This window comes from Hyperolius riggenbachi, chromosome 9, assembly GCF_040937935.1.
Source record: "Hyperolius riggenbachi isolate aHypRig1 chromosome 9, aHypRig1.pri, whole genome shotgun sequence".
Taxonomy (NCBI): domain Eukaryota; kingdom Metazoa; phylum Chordata; class Amphibia; order Anura; family Hyperoliidae; genus Hyperolius; species Hyperolius riggenbachi.
In genome coordinates, this window is record NC_090654.1 from 139,871,018 (window position 1) to 139,889,236 (window position 18,219).

General features: G+C 44.0%; 1 protein-coding gene across 3 annotated transcripts in view; it reads left to right on the plus strand.

The window, feature by feature from the left end:
- TMOD4 (tropomodulin 4) overlaps positions 1-18,219 on the plus strand; it is a 172,677-nt gene that overhangs the window by 111,354 nt on the left and 43,104 nt on the right. For all 3 annotated transcript variants that reach the window (XM_068253578.1, XM_068253579.1, XM_068253577.1), the window contains exon 6: positions 9,185-9,315. In XM_068253578.1, the coding sequence (XP_068109679.1) occupies positions 9,185-9,315 (131 nt within the window). The remainder of the gene's footprint in view (positions 1-9,184; positions 9,316-18,219) is intronic.

Sequence of the window (18,219 nt, forward strand, 5' to 3'; positions counted from 1 at the left end):
GTAATTCAGACACTACTACAGCAAAATAGATTAGCAGGGCTGCCAGACAACTGGTATTGTTTGAAAATAAATTAATATGGCAGCCTCCATATACTTCTCACATCAGGTTCCCTTTAAGTTCTACTTTTTAAAGGACAACTATCATGAAAAATTGATTTAAAATATATACATATAAATGTACATTTCTCATGGGTTAAAAAAGTAATTTATAGTGTATTTTACTCTGGGAGAAATGTACATTTTATGTACAGTATATATATATATATATATATATATATATATATATATATATATATATATATATATATATATATATATATATATATATATTGAAAATTGCGCAAAAAGTGGGATCAGCGCATCACCAGGCCGCCTCAGAATGGCCTCCGATCAGAGATGCGCTGAGCCCCCCCAGAGACTGTAAACGCATCTTGAACCCAAACAGAGGCTCTGCATATACACCAAAAGCAAAGCTGTTAAGTGGGAGCGGCTGACCGAAAATGAATTAAATTAGTACATTGCAAGGAAATGAACAGCGCTACTTAAAAACAGATGAGTGCCTACCTGCAAAAGAGTGCAAGCCCCACTTATGGGATAAAATACACACTGAGCATACACATGACCTGTCTACCACTGGAGGATGTTGGTTTCCTGTAACAGCTTGCATGCAACTTGTTAAGTACTCGTCCCTCCCACTGCGAAGAAGTCAATCCTTCATGGGAGGGGACCTAACACTAACTAAATCCTACCTATGTATATGCATAGCCTGGGCGCGCTACCAAGTAAAATTGAAAATTGCGCAAAAAGTGGGATCAGCGCATCACCAGGCCACCTCCGAATGGCCTCTGATTAGAGATGCGCTGAGCCCCCCCAGAGACTGCAAACGCACCTTGAACCCAAACAGAGGATCTGCATATACACCAAAAGCAAAGCTGTTAAGTGGGAGCGGCTGACCGAAAATGAATTAAATTAGTACATTGCAAGGAAATGAACAACGCTACTAAACAGATGAGTGCCTACCTGCAAAAGAGTGCAAGCCCCACTTATTGGATAAAATACACACTAAGCATACACATGACCTGTCTACCACTGGAGGATGTTGGTTTCCTGTAACAGCTTGCATGCAACTTGTTAAGTACTCGTCCCTCCCACTGCGAAGAAGTCAATCCTCCATGGGAGGGGACCTAACACTAACTAAATCCCACCTATGCATATACATAGCCTGGGCGTGCTACCAAGTAAAATTGAAAATTGCGCAAAAAGTGGGATCAGCGCATCACCAGTCCGCCTCCGAATGGCCTCCGATCAGAGATGCGCTGAGCCCTCCCAGAGACTGCAAACGCACCTTGAACCCAAATAGAGGCTCTGCATATACACCAAATGCAAAGCTGTTAAGTGGGAGCGGCTGACCGAAAATGAATTAAATTAGTACATTGCAAGGAAGTGAACAGCACTACTAAACAGATGAGTGCCTACCTGCAACTTGTTAAGTACTCGTCCCTCCCATAGGTAGGATTTAGTTAGTGTTAGGTCCCCTCCCATGGAGGATTGACTTCTTCGCAGTGGGAGGGACGAGTACTTAACAAGTTGCATGCAAGCTGTTACAGGAAACCAACATCCTCCAGTGGTAGACAGGTCATGTGTATATATATATATATATATATATATATATATATATATATATATATATATATATATATATGTTAAATTTAAATTGTATTCGTTATAGTGGTTCTTTAAAATAACATTAAGTAGATATTGTCCATAGACTTATTGGTGAGCATGTTTGTTGCAGTCACTGTACTGTTTTGGACTTAACCGGGGTGGAGCCAGACTGTACTCTGAAGGCATAGGAGTCTCAGAGGGGAACACACAGGGCAGCCATCAGGGGGGGGGACAACTGACACTGCAGTGAGGGGCCCAGGGCTTCTGGGAGCCCTGCCCCCTCCCCCCCCCCCCAGTGACGGATCTAGGGGGGGGGCAAGCGGGTATCTTGCCCCAGGCGCAGTTTGTTGAATTCTTAAAAAGGCGGCAAAATTTGGATGGGGAATGGCAGTTTAGGCGCCAAAATCTGACCTTGCCCCAGGCGCAACTTGGGACAACTTGGTCTAGATCCGTCCCTGCCCCCCCCAAGCGCTGGAAAGGCCGCATGTGCTGGTTGCGAGCCTGTGGCTCACTAACTAGCACACCGTGTTCCAGCACTGAGAGAAGAGTGACATCAGCGCTTGAACATGGGAAGCAGATGAGTGAGCCGGCTACAGCGGACTTTCTATACTGGGGCACCACCTATATCTGGCTACAGGCTACCTATACTGGGCAACCACCTATACCTGGCTACCTATACTGGGGCTGGAACCACCTATACCTAGCTACCTTTACTGGGGCACCACCTATACCTGGCTACCTATACTAGGGCACCACCTGTACCTGGCTACCTATACTGGGGCGCCACCTATACTTGGCTACTTATACTGGGGTGCCTATAGCGTGCTACCTATACTGGGGGCACCTGTACCTGGCTAACCTATTGTGGTGCACCACCCATACCAGGCTACTTATACTGAGGGCAACTATACCAGGCTACTTATACTGGGGCACCACCTATACAGTAGTTGAAAACCTATACTGAGGGCACCTGTATCTTGCTAGCTAATACTGGGGCACCAGCTATATCAGGCTACCTATACTGGGGGCATCTACACCAGGCTACCTATACTGGGGCACCACCTATAGCTGGCTACTTATACTGGGGGAACCTATACCTGGTTACTTATACTGGGGGCACCTATACCTGGCTAGGGTAGGGGGATGAGCTGAGATAGAAGGGGATAAAAGAGGCACAGGGGGAAAAGAGGAGGACAAAAGAGGCACAGGGAGAAAAGAGATGAGACGGGAACATGAGGTCACACAGAGAGACACAAAAAGAAGCACAAACTGAGGTGAGGCAGAGGGGGACAAAAGAGGAACAGGAAGAAAAAAAGGGACAAAAGAGAACAGATAAAGGATAAGAACGGACCTACAAGTCCCTATCTCATTTGTTAACCGGGGACTACCTGTATTTTGCTAGTATTTGGCTCCACCCACAACATGCCATGGTCATGCCCACTTTTCGCTGCATCACACGATCACGCTGTGCATGCCGCTTTCTTCGGTGTCGGAGCCCAACACATTTTTCGCCACAGCGCACTTCATGCACGGACACGGGGGTGGGGTGGTTAGTGGCCGGGCACAGCATCCAGTGGGTGGGCCCTGGGAACACATGCAATACTCCCCTCTAACTGAGCCCTCTCAATCTTCCAGTGAGTGTCCTAATGATCTCAGGTACCTGCTCCCACCGGTTCACCCCCCACAGATCACTTGCAGCACTCCATCCAGGGTTTGTTTTTGCCACTGCTTCCTCCATCTGCTAGAAGGTGTTATGCAGCTTCTCTGTTTCAGAGAAGAGGTCTTCTGCTGATATCAATTAAGAATAAAACGGCAACCTTTAAAATAAACACTCCCCAATGACATATGTAAGGAGCTTGTCCCTTGATACCTCTAGGTGTGGTCCCCGAGAACAGTACTTTGTAGGTACACATATCATTTAAAGTCTGCAACAATGATATTGTAGCAATAACCCTCTGTGCCTCACCCTACATGCAGATATTTTCTAGCATCTCTAGGACATCAGTCTAAGTACCAACCAGCTAAGAAAGGTGCCAGAGGAAATGTTAAGACACTAATTCTGCCCACACCACAAAAATATCTGTTACCATATGTTTTTAGCAGAGATAGTATAAGCACATCAGATCAACATTGCAGCTGTGATTTTTTTTTTATCCATTTAGCAGTGTCTGACACCTACTGCATTCTCATCATGACAGAATGAAACAAAGTAGTAAAGACAAAAGGTTTTAAAGTAACTACAGAAGGTTCATTGCTTAGCTATACTTCAAGGCATGGAAAAATTAAATGTGTTTTTAAAATACAGTAATTCATAAAAAATATAAAAGTGGTAAATTAATATTTACAGGAAAAACAAAAACTAACAAACCAAATGGAACACAGTATAAGAATAAAATAATGAAAATAATACTTAAGTTTCCTTTTTCTCTGGTCCAGTTCCCAAAGTTTAGCTAGTGCAGAAAATCCACTGTGTAGTTAGCCCCTTTGTGCTTCCAACTCCAGCAGTATCCATTAGCAGATCTGTTTGAGCCGGAGCCAGCAAGGCAAGAAGTGTCCAATATTTTGTTGTGGGAGAATGACTTAAACAGGAACTGTCGCGAAAATCTTAAAATTTAAAGCACATACAAATAAGAAGTACGTTTCTTCTTGAGTAAAACGAGCCATAAATTACTTCTCTCCTATGTTGCTGGCATTCATAGTAAGTAGTAGAAATCTGACATTACCGACAGGTTTTGGGATAGTCCATCTCTCCATAGGGGATTCTCAGCATGACTTTTATCCTTTATAAAGACATTCCCTGAAAAAGATTTATACAAAGATGCTGGCCAGCCTCCCTGCTCGCTGCACACTTTTTTGGCAGTTGGATGGAGCAACTGCCATTCACTAAGTGCATTTTGAAAATAAAGAAAACCCTCTGAACCCCCAGGAGGCGATGGGCTAGTCCAAAACCTGTCGGTTCTGTCAGATTTCTATTATCTACTGTAAGTGACAGCAACATAGGAGAAAAGTAATTTATGGCTCATTTTACTCTGGAAGAAACGTACTTCTTAAATGCATACATATATTTTACATTTTAAGATTTTCGCGACTGAAGTCCTTTAAGTATGATGGGATCAGTGGTTCTGGCTAATATTGAGTACTCAGCTCTAGTATCTTCTAGTTATTGTTTTCTTATCAGCAAATTACTGCAAGACAAACTAGGCGGTTTGCTAAGTCATAACTATGTTTGACTCCAAAGATATACCTTTTTAATCCATTACTGCACTGAGATGTTTGTGTAGGTTAATTTCAGATCACTGTTCACTACAGACTACATATATCTTGCCAGACTTTTATTACACTGAGACGTACTTACGTATTACACCATCTGAAGAGTATGGCAGTTCTTTGTTTAAGTTTTGTTTGCTCCACTACCAAGATTTAACCCTTTTTCAAAAGCCGAAAGTCCTGGCTTTCCATGACACTGTCCTGTGTCAATGTAATGCTCCATTGCCAATTAAAGGGTTTCGAAGGAGGGGTGTCCCCTGCATCTTGGCTGCGCAAAGCGTGATTGCAGAAGTACCGGACAAACCCAACATGATCAGCAGCACCCCCGGGAGGTCATCTTCTGTCGCAGGGGTCTCATTACAGAAGAAGAAGGAGCAGACAAGCTATACACCCTTCTGACCTCTCTCTGTGTGTTACTGGCCGGAGATGGAGACTCTATTAAGATGAAGGAGAAGCCCAGCTATACACCTATTTCACCTCTCAAGATGCAGGGGACACCCCTCCTTCAAAACCCTCTAACTTGGCAACGGAGCATTACACTGACACAGGACCTGGTGTAATGGAAAGCCAGGACTTTCAGATTTTCAAAAAAAGTTTAATCTTGGTAGTGGAGAAAACAGAACTTAAACAAGGAACTGCCAAACTCTTCAGACGGTATAATACGTAAGTACCCACTGAAAATGTGTGTTTGAAGATTGTGTGTTTTTATTAATAATACAAAAGTTTGCGAGTATTTGCGATAATTCATGATGGAGTTAGCTCTGAGATGTCTCCCAGTGCATCACTGCTGAAAACTAAGCTAGAAAATGCTCTTGAAGCCCCCTCTGGTGGTCAGATAAGCATCTGAACTGGCTAGTGGAATCTGTTTTTTTTTGTGATGAATTTCTCATGTTATTAGTTACATAGTTATTTGGGTTGAAAAAAGACATACATCCATCGAGTTCAACCAGAGAACAAAGTACAACAACAGCCTGCTCCCTCACATATCCCTGTTGATCAAGAGGAAGGTGAAAAACCCTTACAAGGCATGGTACAATGGGCATTACCTAGTAATTGTAGCCATGGATGTCTTTCAACGCAAGGAAAGCATCTAAGCCCCCTTTAAATGCAGGTATAGAGTTTGCCATAACGACTTCCTGTGGCAATGCATTCCACATCTTAATCACTCTTACTGTAAACAACTCTTTCCTAAATAAATGGCTAAAACGTTTTTCCTCCATGCGCAGATTATGTCCTCTAGTCCTTTGAGAAGGCCTAGGGACAAAAAGCTCATCCGCCAAGCTATTATATTGCCCTCTGATGTATTTATACATGTTAATTAGATCCCCTCTAAGGCGTCTTTTCTCTAGACTAAATAAACCCAGTTTATCTAACCTTTCTTGGTAAGTGAGACCTTCCATCCCACGTATCAATTTTGTTGCTCGTCTCTGCACCTGCTCTAAAACTGCAATATCTTTTTTGTAATGTGGTGTCCAGAACTGAATTCCATATTCCAGATGTGGCCTTACTAGAGAGTTAAACAGGGGCAATATTATGCTAGCATCTCGAGTTTTTATTTCCCTTTTAATGCATCCCAAAATTTTGTTAGCTTTAGCTGCAGCGGCTTGGCATCGAGTACGATTATTTAACTTGTTGTCGATGAGTACTCCTAAGTCCTTCTCCAAGTTTGATGTCCCCAACTGTATCCCATTTATTTTGTATGGTGCTAGACCATTGGTATGACCAAAATGCATGACTTTACATTTGTCAACATTGAATTTCATCTGCCATGTATGTGCCCATATAGCCATCCTATCCATATCCTGTTGCAATATGACACTACCTTCCTGAGAGTTGATGATTCTGCACAATTTTGTATCATCTGCAAAAATAGCAACATTGCTCACTATTGCATCTACTAGGGCATTAATAAATAAATTGAAGAGCACTGGACCCAGAACTGACCCCTGTGGTACCTCACTGCTAACAGTCTCCCATTTTGAGTACGATCCATTGACCACAACTCTTTGTTTTCTGTCCATTAGCCAGTTCCCTATTCATGCACACAGACTCTTCCCGAGTCCTTGCATCCTCAACTTTTGCACCAGACTTTTGTGGGGAACAGTGTCGAAAGCCTTTGCACAGTCCAAGTATATCACATCTACAGCATTCCCAATATCCATATTAGCAATTTGCAAGGCTCCTAGCATTGGTTACCATGCACTTTATATTTTTACCACCACATTTTCCAATTTTGGTTGCATTAAACGGGTTACTTGAAGTTTTACCAACCTCCTTACTCTTTACACTGTCCCCACACCCCTCTCCACCCCCCATAATGTTAGGCTCCCACTGTCTTTTTACCTTATCTTGTCTATATATTGAGACTTTACCCTCCTGCCTCCCCCCAGATCCAAGTTTAAAATCACTTCCTATAAGTTGTCCAAAAGCAAACAGACTGTCTCCACTTGTCAGTTTTTCTGTGTATCAGTTTTTTATTTATAAGTTATCTGACAGTTTTGCATTGCTGTCAATTGTTTTTCTGTATGTGAAAAACGCATTCACTTGTGAACTAGCGCATTGATTAACATTGGTTGCAGTTTTCCTGCGCAGAAAAGAATGGAGACAGACCCTAGAGGGGAAGCGGGAAAAAAGGGTGCAGGCCGCTAGTGGACAAAAAGGGCGCCGCCATTCACTCTCATAATAAATAACGTTTAATGGGCGCCGAGCAGGAAAAAAGGGCGCAGGACATAAATAACGTTTGCAAACGGCGCCAGGAGATTTTTAATGATTTATAAGTGTGCTTGTGGTGATTTATGTTTATAAAATACACCCGTGCCGAATAACGTTTATAAAAATACTAAACATATTTATCTTATTTAACTAATTAAAACATTATTTAAAGTTTTATCCCTTACTGTTTGTAAAACATTATTATTCACAAAATAAAGCGATCAGTACGTAACGTAAATTGCAAAATATTTTTTGCATCCACAATTAGTAAAACATTATTATCCACATAATAAAGGGGGGTCTTAGGTTTAGGCACCACCAGGGGGGTCTTAGGTTTAGGCACCAACAGGGGGGTCTTAGGTTTAGGCACCAACAGGGGGGGTCTTAGGTTTAGGCACCAACAGGGGGGTCTTAGGTTTAGGCACCAACAGGGGGGTCTTAGGTTTAGGCATCACCAGGGGGGTCTTAGGTTTAGGCACCAACAGGGGGGGGTCTTAGGTTTAGGCACCAACAGGGGGGTCTTAGGTTTAGGCACCAACAGGGGGGTCTTAGGTTTAGGCACCAACAGGGGGGGGTCTTAGGTTTAGGCACCAACAGGGGGGTCTTAGGTTTAGGCACCAACAGGGGGGTCTAGGGGTTAGGGATAGGTACAGGATGGGTTCTGTGTAAGAGTAGGCTTAGGTATAGTTTTAGTAAAATTTTAGTAATAATTACTAATGTTTTACAACACTTATTACGAACGTAGTTATATTTATATCATCGTTATAAAGAATATTTTCAGATTTTATTATAAGAACAAACCATAAATGAAGGTTATTCACAATAATATACAATTATAACAATTAAACATATATTATTGTTTTTTTTAATAAACGTAATTATAAGTTTAACTTTTGAAACAGGGAAGATTAACGTTTTCACAATTTCCGATTTCATAAACATTATTTAATGATTTATAATTTTGTTAAACATTATTTGTAAACGAAATATAGCACACTATTTTTATAAACCCTATTAATGATTAATTATTATTTAGAGATTACACCCCGCGCCCTTTTTATCCGGGCGCCCTTTTTGTACGTACGCCCCTAGAGGTGTTTAGCTCCCACTGCCAGTGTGCTTCTTTGTGTCTGTATGTATTTTAAATCAAGTTACACAAATACCTGACAGAGAAGATGTGGACGTGAGCAGCTAAAGCTGCGTACACACCTTTGATGGATGTTGCCCGTCGGGGATGGATATCCCCTTGGACAACATTGCTAGGCCAGGCTGTACAGACGCAAGTCTGTGAAGGAGGGATGATGGAGCAGCTCATGTATGATGTCACGCCATGGATGGGGATCGGCATATACAGTGGGATTGGCCGCTGTTGGGGGTGAGTTGATCTGCCAGGTGGATTGCTTGCGGGTTGGAGGTCGAGAGCCACTGTACACACACTCGGCTCTTTATGGGTTGCGTCGCCTCAACCGACTTTAAGCAAGTGTGTGTAAGGGCCTTAAGTGTAACTACATATAGAAAATGTATATTGTTGTTTTTCTAGGTGTGGTACAACCAGACAAATACAAGCCCGTCCCCGATGAGCCACCAAACCCAACTAACACTGAGGAAACACTGCAGAAGATAAAGAGCAATGCCTCAGACCTGGTGGAAGTCAATCTTAATAATATCAAGGTGAGTGCAAACTGTCAATAACAATCAATAATTTCATTCTCAGCAAGCATGGTGATTCTCACCATGATTTGACCATCTTTGGATCATCACATTTATAATTTAAAGCTTTAAAATTTAAATTATATTTATTTAATTTAAATAATTTAAAGGTTTAAAGCTAACTTCCAGTGTAAATATAAAACCCACACTAACAGCATAGGTAGCAGAGGTTATAACAGAGTAGTAGGAAAAATGTCTAAAAACTGACTCCGCCATCCTCTGGTGCCCCATTGGCGAGCACGGACCTCCTGAAGAAATCCAACAAGGGCTTGTCGGATTGAAAATCGGGTCTGTTCTCCTCTCAACCACTTGTATCTTGCCAAGACGTAGCGCCTATGTCCATAAAAGTGTCACTCATGCCACTTGGATGTAAGAGCTATGTCCAAGAGAACCCCGCCGGCAGACGATCATGCGCTCCTGCGCAAGTGCATGCCCATGGCATTACCGATCGGTGCAGGGTACCATGTGGTCCTGTGACGAATAAACGTTTATTCATGCAAATAAAGTAGTTAAAGCCTTATAAGATTTTCCCTGTAGCCACTATTAAAAAGTGACAGCAGATAGGAAAAAGGCTTCCTTTAAAAAGAACAGGGGATCCAGGGGTTAACCTTTTTACCCCTACTCCCTGGCTCTGCCAGCTATCACTGATAGTTTTTAATTACAGAATCTTTCACTTAGGCGTGAAAAGCTTTTCACAAAAGTTCCTAGAAGGTTTATAGCCCCATCCATCAGAGATGAGCTTGACAAAACCTCATAAACTGAGTCTAAAGCTGGCCATACACTGGCCCGATTTGTGGCCGTTTCGACAGCAGATTCGATCACTGGGATCGAATCTGCTGCCAATCGTTCACGCTAAACGCACCCGCCGATCCGATTTCCTCCCGAAATCGGATCGGTCCGTCGATCACGGCGTGCGGAAAAATACCGTCGATCGCCCGCGGGTAGGGAGCGCGTCGCTAGCGGCGGCTGATCCTATCAGGTATACATTACCTGACGCTGGCTCCCGGGTATCTTCTCCGCGCTGCACCGCTCTGTTCCTGCTTCCATCCCAGCGTACATTAACTTTCTGTGTCACTGCAGTGACCAGGAAGTTCAAATAGAGGGCGGTCTATTTGAACTTCCTGGTCACGGAGTGGCACAGTGTACGCTGGGATGCGGTGCGGGGTGCAGCGCGGAGAAGAGGACCCAGGGCCAGCTTTAGGTAATGTATATGGGGGGGGGGGGGTGACAGGCGGCAGGAGCAGCTCAACAGATTGTGATCGGTTTCAGGCTGAAACCGATTCACAATCTGTTTGCAGTAAAGGTGGCCATACGATCCCTCTCTGATCCGATTCGATCAGATGGGGATCTGTCAGCTGGTCGATCTAATGGCGAATCGACCAGTGTATGGCTACCTTAAGAGAGCCAAGCGGGCTCCAGCTTTGACACCTTCGCCCAGAGCTGCAAAAGGGACAGATCTTATCAAGGTCCCCCTGGAAGTAGCTGACCTACTGTGACCCAGGAAATCCCAATATTCATATTTTCTTCACATTTTCTTCATAATTCATGGCATAGCAAGTTCCTATGCAAATCAAATCTGTACAAGTTGTGGGATTCAGTGTGGCGCTGGTTCTGAGAGGTTTCCAGAACTATAGGACTTCCAGACCTGAAGTAAGACAGGTTCAAGGTACCACTTTAATACTAGAAGGTTCACACCTGTCATGTTTCATATCACATGATTCATAAAATTATGCTGATTGTGAATATGCATTCTGTTTCTTGATGTGGCCTATGGGCATGGAGAAAGCGGGCAAAACAGGAATTGTGCCAAAAGTTCTCTCTGTGCAAGAAGCACTGCCCCTATTCAAATTTCACAAGGCTGGACTTGTACAGGTCATAACCCCTCCCAACTAGAGTGATGGTTAAAACACAATGGCACACTGAGACCAGCGTCCTATGCTTTCAACTTTGTTGAATACCATCCCAACAAGCCAGCTGGACACTGGCAAACTGCTTCTCACAAATGCCTCTGGCCGCATAGCAATCGGCCATCTTGGACTCTTCAACCTAACACCCTGGACTGACTTCAAAAGTATTAGTGAGGAAGAGATCTCAGACATCCTCCGTCGCCTCCGCCAGACAACCTGTGACCTGGACCAACTAAACATATGCTGAAATGTCCTGACCTGCTTGGTCCAGCATTTCACAAAATAGTAAATTGCTCTCTGCAAGCAGGGAGGTTTCCTACCTCTCTAAAAGAAGGAATCATCAAGCCCCTTCTTAAAAAACCTTCCATGGATCCAGATGCAATGAGCAGCTACAGACCTGTCTCCAACCTCCCCTTCTTAGGTAAAGTTATTGAAAAGACTGTCTATCTGCAACTTGAAACCAGGCTGTCAGTAAACAACATCCTGGACCATCTACAATCTGGCTTTAGGAAACACCACAGCTGTGAAACAGCCCTCATCCAAGTCTGCAACGATCTGCTCATGACAAGGGACAGAGGGGAATACTCCATCCTAATCCTGTTGGATCTCTCAGCGGCTTTTGATACAGTTGACCATAAAATCCTGCTTAACAGACTGCAGGAGTACTGTGGCATCAGTGGATCAGTCCTCCAGTGGTTCAGATCATTCCTGACTGACAGAACACAGAGAGTATCCCTAGGACGTATAATGTCCAAACCTGCACCTCTACAATTCGGAGTGCCACAAGGATCAATCCTATCCCCTCTGCTGTTTGCAATCTAAATGTTGCCACTCGGTACACTTATCCAACGACTTGGCCTGACGTACCACTGCTACGCTGATGACACCTGTCCTTCAAACCTGGTGGAACAGACCCTACTCCAAAAATAAACTCTTGCTTAGCTGAGCTACAGGCATGGATGAATGATAACTGGTTGAAACTGAATGCTGACAAAACTGAGGTCCTTTTTGTCCAAAGCCAGCGCTCGCCATCAAAACAGCTCTATCCTAAAGCAACACCAATCAGGATTGGGAATTCAGACATAAACAGCTCCAACCTTGTGCGCAGCCTTGGCATACTAATCGATGGGGAATTGAGTTTCAGAAACCAAATTTCATCTGTAGTTAAATCTTCCTACTTTCATCTGAAGAACATTGCAAAGATTAAACATCTGATTCCCCCAGAGGATCTTCCAACCCTAGTTCACACCTTCATCACATCACGGCTGGACTACTGCAATGCCCTTTATGCTGGCCTCCCCAAAAAGGACCTGCGTCACCTGCAATTAGTGCAGAATGCTGCTGACAGATTGCTAACAAACCAGCCACGCCACTGTCACATTACACCGATCCTTCGCTCACTGCACTGGCTACCAGTAGAATGGAGAATACTCTTCAAGATTGGACTGCTGACATTCAAATCCCTGCACAATCTGGGCCCTGGATACATAAAGGACTTGCTGAACCTGCACCACACCTCTCACAACCTCAGATCAGCAAGATCTATAAACTTGGTCACTCCCAGAGTGCACCTCAAATCTGGAGACAGAGCCTTCTGTCATGCTGCCCCTACTCTTTGAAACTCCCTGCCACACCCAGTAAAGACAGCACCATCCCTGGAGCTATTCAAATCCAGACTGAAAAGCCACCTGTTTAGCCTGGCATTTCCGGACTTATAAAATTCTTCCTGTGTACCACGATGGTCTGAGCCATACTTATGCGCTTTGAGTCCTACGGGAGAAAAACGCTTTACAAATGTTATTTGTTGTTGTTGTTCTTCTTCTTCTTCTCCAAAGACTTTCAATTGCCGCATGGATTACCAATAACGATATTTTATTCTTAATGTATTTTAAGACATTTTATTTCCTTTTCATCTCTACTTATTTCTATCAACCCAATCTGTTGGTTAAATGTGTGTATGTAGTTTTAGAGTAAAACTAACGATTTTATCATTCAGGCTTTTGCCTGTCCTGGTCATCTGATTGTTGTAAGAATCTATACGTTAGTTGCTATTGGCAACAACACTACACCTTCGTTCGGCACTCGACTCTCATCACAGCAACAGCATGGGAGATAGAACTTCTTAGACGTCATCAAAATCTCAGGAGTTTATTCAGTAAACAGATATACAGACGCTTTTCTCTACACAGCGAAGCAATTGTTCTGTAGTAAGTCCTCTTTGCGTTACAGCTCTTGGTTCCATTGCATGGCAACCAGGTTTCCTCTTATGTTACATCTATACTACATGGCACTTAGGACTATATACAGCATACAGTTAGATAAGATGACAATATATTACAAAAAGAGTAAAGGGTGGAAGTCATCAGCCAGAAGTCAGAAGCAGCTGAAGAAGTAGCCCCCCTCGGGAGCTCGTTACCTCTTCTTATACTAAACTCTAAAGAGTTAAACATGACATCATCTGAGCAGGGACGGATCACTAACTCATCGCCTGCTAGTGGCTAAGACCCCGTGAGATACCCCGTGGTATCATGACAAGCACAGTCTTTAGTGCGCATGGCCTGGAAAATCCCATGTTCCAGGCACCGGTCATCTTGTTCTGAGGAATAACTATGTTTACTGTACTTGATGTTTACAGAACAAGACTGCCTATCTGTCTGTACATCGCGTAGCCTTGTACAATCCGAACCACACTGTTCTTCGGTGCTTCTAGAAATCCTCTTTAAAGGTATACTCTGCAAATCAAGTCTTTTAACTAACCTCAGTTAAAGTAACTGAGGCCTACGACTTCCATCATATAATACTTAACCACTTTGTCCAGAGCAGGGACAAGGTCCTCCAGCACCCAAGGCTGAGACACCAAAGTGCACCGCTTCATCCCTCCCACCCCAGCCATCACACACTGATTGCTATTACTAAGAGGTGCCCCAGGGCCCCCAACACCTTCATCTCTAGTTATCTACTTGCAGTCACTGCCATGTATCCCCTTTTCTTATTTCTTTCTGCTTCATACACAATTAGGAATGACAGCTGAATGAATTGTGTGCCCCCTTCTACACTGCGCCCTGAGGCTGGAGCCTCTCCAGCCTATGCCTCGGCCCGGCCCTGACTTTGTCCTTCAATACAGTACTCTCTCCAAGCCACAGCGACGTAGATATACTGACCTGCTTGCAGCCCTGTTGTGCAGGAACAGGTGCGCTTCAGAGCGCACCTCCCGGCACTAACAGCTGCAATACTAATTGGTGAAAGGGAAAATTTTCCCTTGTAGCCAATTAGTAACCCCTCCAATTAGTAACCCCTCCACGGATGAACGATCACCGCTGTAGCAAACAGCGTGATCATTCACCTCTCCCCTCCGTGGTCGGATCTGCTAAAAAAAAAAAGGATTAGAAAGCAGCCTGACTCACCTTTTCCTGTTCCAGCGATCAGCCTGCAGCCCAAGCCTCCGATCGCCGCTCTGCATGCAGCCCTGTGATGCTGAATAGCCGAGTCCCGGCTTGATGACGTCATCAAGTCGGGACCCGGTAACCGACATCACAGGGCTGCGTGCAGAGCGGCGATCGAAGGCTTGGGCTGCAGGCTGGTCGCTGGAACAGGAAAAGGTGAGTCAGGCTGCTTTCTAATCCTTTTTTTTAACAGATCTGGCCACCGAGGGGGCTGCCTGGGTGGGGGGTGGGACATCTGGCTGGCCCTTATGGGGGTTGTTGAGCCCGGGTGGGGGGTAAAATGTGCAGCTGGGGGGGAGGATAAAGTAAGAGGGGGTACAATTTTATTTAATGTGCATCATTTTATACTGGGGGCAGATCTGGCTATAATGGTGGGGGGGGGGGGCTAATCCAGGGTGCTATAATGGGGGACCACTATTCCTGGGGACACATTTAGTTATAATGAGGGGCAGTAATCCTGGGGGTACATCTGTCTATCTATACTGGGAGGTGCCAAACAGAGGACACATCGGGCTATACTGGGGGTGACTGATATTGGGGACACATCTGGCTATAAGGGGGGGGGGCCTGATACTCGGGACACATTTTGCTATCTATACTGGGGGAAAGAATACTGGTGACATGTTTTTATCTTCTGTGGCACTTTTTATTTTTAAACTGGAATTGATAAAAACTGAGCAAAAATGCATTTTTTTCATTTCCCCCTCTTTTTCCCATTAAAATGCATAGAAAACTTTTTTGGTCTAGGGACAAAATACCCGCCAATGAAAGTCTAGTTTGTCCTGAAAAAAAACGATACCTAGATCATTTAGTTGTCGTGAGTAGGGATAAAGTTATGGCTGATTAAAAAGGGACATAGCTAAAACGTCAAAATTTCTCTGGTCAATAAGGGGAAAACAAGGTCTGGATGCGAAGTGGTTAAATTCTAAAATTTGTTGCTACAAAGAATCTGCCCTCCAGAGAGTCATACTACCGTATTGTTTCTTTCTTTAATTATTTATTGGCTAGTTAGGTTTGAAAACAACCACTTCTTCCTTCTAGCAATAGCTAGTACCCGATTTCCTGCGCAAAATCAATATTTTTTAGTTTATTGATTGTACATACAATCGAGATTGCATCATATATGGACCCAGTAACCCTTCTTTAATGTCACACTGCTCACTGTCTTCAAGCCTTCGTAAGTGAGTATACCACGAACGGTGACTGGAGCAGATCGGACATGATTGGGCTGGCTGCCATATTATGATAGCATTGGGGTCTCTTTGCCCTTTTAATTCAGAGAGTGGTGGCAGTGAAATTACCTGATTTAGAGCACGAAACGATATTTTTATTTTGCCGATTGTACATACAATTGGGATTGTGCCTGTAAGGGCACCATCAAGCAATCTTAACCTTTTACTGTGTACACGGTGGATTTGCCTCCAGAAGTCTCAAGTGAATTAGACCTGCAACTGTGGCCTAGTAATATGGGATTGGCATGTGGTTGTCATATTACATTGTGGGCAGAGTTGCAACCAATCTTTAGTGTCAGACTATTCCACGAATGGTAACGGTAGCAGATTAGACGGAATTGGAGCTCTGTCACATAATCAGCTGACGATCCAGCAACCAGTCTTACTGTCATTTAGACGGGACCGCGGGGCTGGATTGTCACAGGTCCCTCTACCTGATCAGTTCCCTATTAAGCTGCAATAATTACTGTTACAACGAGTAACAGTGATCATTGAAAACTGTGCACAGAAACTAGAGTTTTTGAGGAAGAGAATCACCTCCTCCAGTGCTGGATGTCCCACCCATCCTCCATAGCAACTGCTTGCTCTCTGTCTCTCTGATTTCCTGCATGCCAAGTGTAAATACAGTGGGATGTGAAAGTTTGGGCAACCGTGTTAATCGTCATGATTTTTCTGTATAAATCGTTGGTTGTTACGATAAAAAATGTCAGTTAAATATATCATATAGGAGACACGCACAGCGATATTTGAGAAGTTAAATGAAGTTTATTGGATTTACAGAAAGTGTGCAATAATTGTTTAAATAAAATTAGGCAGGTGCATAAATTTGGGCACGGTTGTCGTCATTTTATTGATTCCAAAATCTTTCAAAAAAAATTATTGAAACTCAAATTGGCTTGGTAAGCTCAGTGACCCCTGACCTACATACACAGGTGAATCCAATTATGAGAAAGAGTATTTAAGGGGGTCAATTGTAAGTTTCCCTCCTCTTTTAATTTTCTCCAAACAGTAGCAACATGGAGGTCTCAAAACAACTCTCAAATGACCTGAAGACCAGTGGCGGCTCCAGCTTCAGATTTCTGGGGGGGCTTAAGAGGGGCACAATGGCTGGCAGGCGGGGCTCATGGGGGGAATTTGCGACGCGCTAAGCGCGCCGTGGCGGACGTGTGGGTGTGGTCATGACATCGTGTGGGAGGGACTAACTAATGTATTTGTACCAGCTAATGTAGTTGCATAAAAAAATATAAAGTAAATGCACATAATGACAGACAGCGTTTCCCCAGCAAATGCACGTAATGACAGACAGCGTTTCTCCAGTAAATGCACGTAAGAGACAGTGTTTCACCAGTAAAAGCATCAATCAACAATCATGTAATGAGAGACGTCTTTTCACCAGTTAATGCACGCAATGACAGACAGCCTTTCACCAGTAAATGCACATTATGACAGACAGCGTTTCCCCAGTAAATGCATGTAATGAGAGACAGCATTTCACCAGTAAATGCACGTAATGAGAGACAGAGTTTCACCAGTAAATGCACGTAATGACAGACAGCCTTTCACCAGTAAATGCATGTAATGAGGGACAGCGTTTCCCCAGACAGCATTTCACCAGTAAATGCACGTAATGAGAGACAGCGTTTCACCAGTAAATGCACATAAGAGACAGCTTTTCACCAGTAAATGCACATAATGACAGACAGCCTTTTACCAGTAAATGTATGCTGAGGAAACAGAGGGACAGGGGTATCATGCTAGGAGGACAGGGGGTATTGTGAGCTGGGGAGACAGGGGTGTCATGACACCCCTGTCTCCCAAGCACATGACACCCATGTCCTCTCCAGCACAAAACCCCTGTACTCCCAGAAAAATCACACCCCTGTCCTCTCCAGAACATGCCAATACTGTCCCCCTCAGCACATCACACCCCAGTCCCCTCCAGCACATCACACCCCAGTCCCCTCCAGCACATCACACCCTTGTCCCCTCCAGCACATCACTTTACTGTCCCCTCCAGTACATCACACACCTGTCCCCTCCAGTACATCACACACCTGTTGTAATGATCGGTGTAACACAGAGAGGGTCTGATTATCGGTGAACTGCAGTATCACCGAGAATACAGAATATACCCGATTATCGATGATCTGCAGTATCACCGATAATCAGATATATCTACTAACCTCTGGACACCTGAGAGATGAGAGTGTTGGTGCAACAGTAATACTTTGAGGAACACACCCGTGAGATAGGTGCTAGACAGTAAGAGATACAGCAATGGAT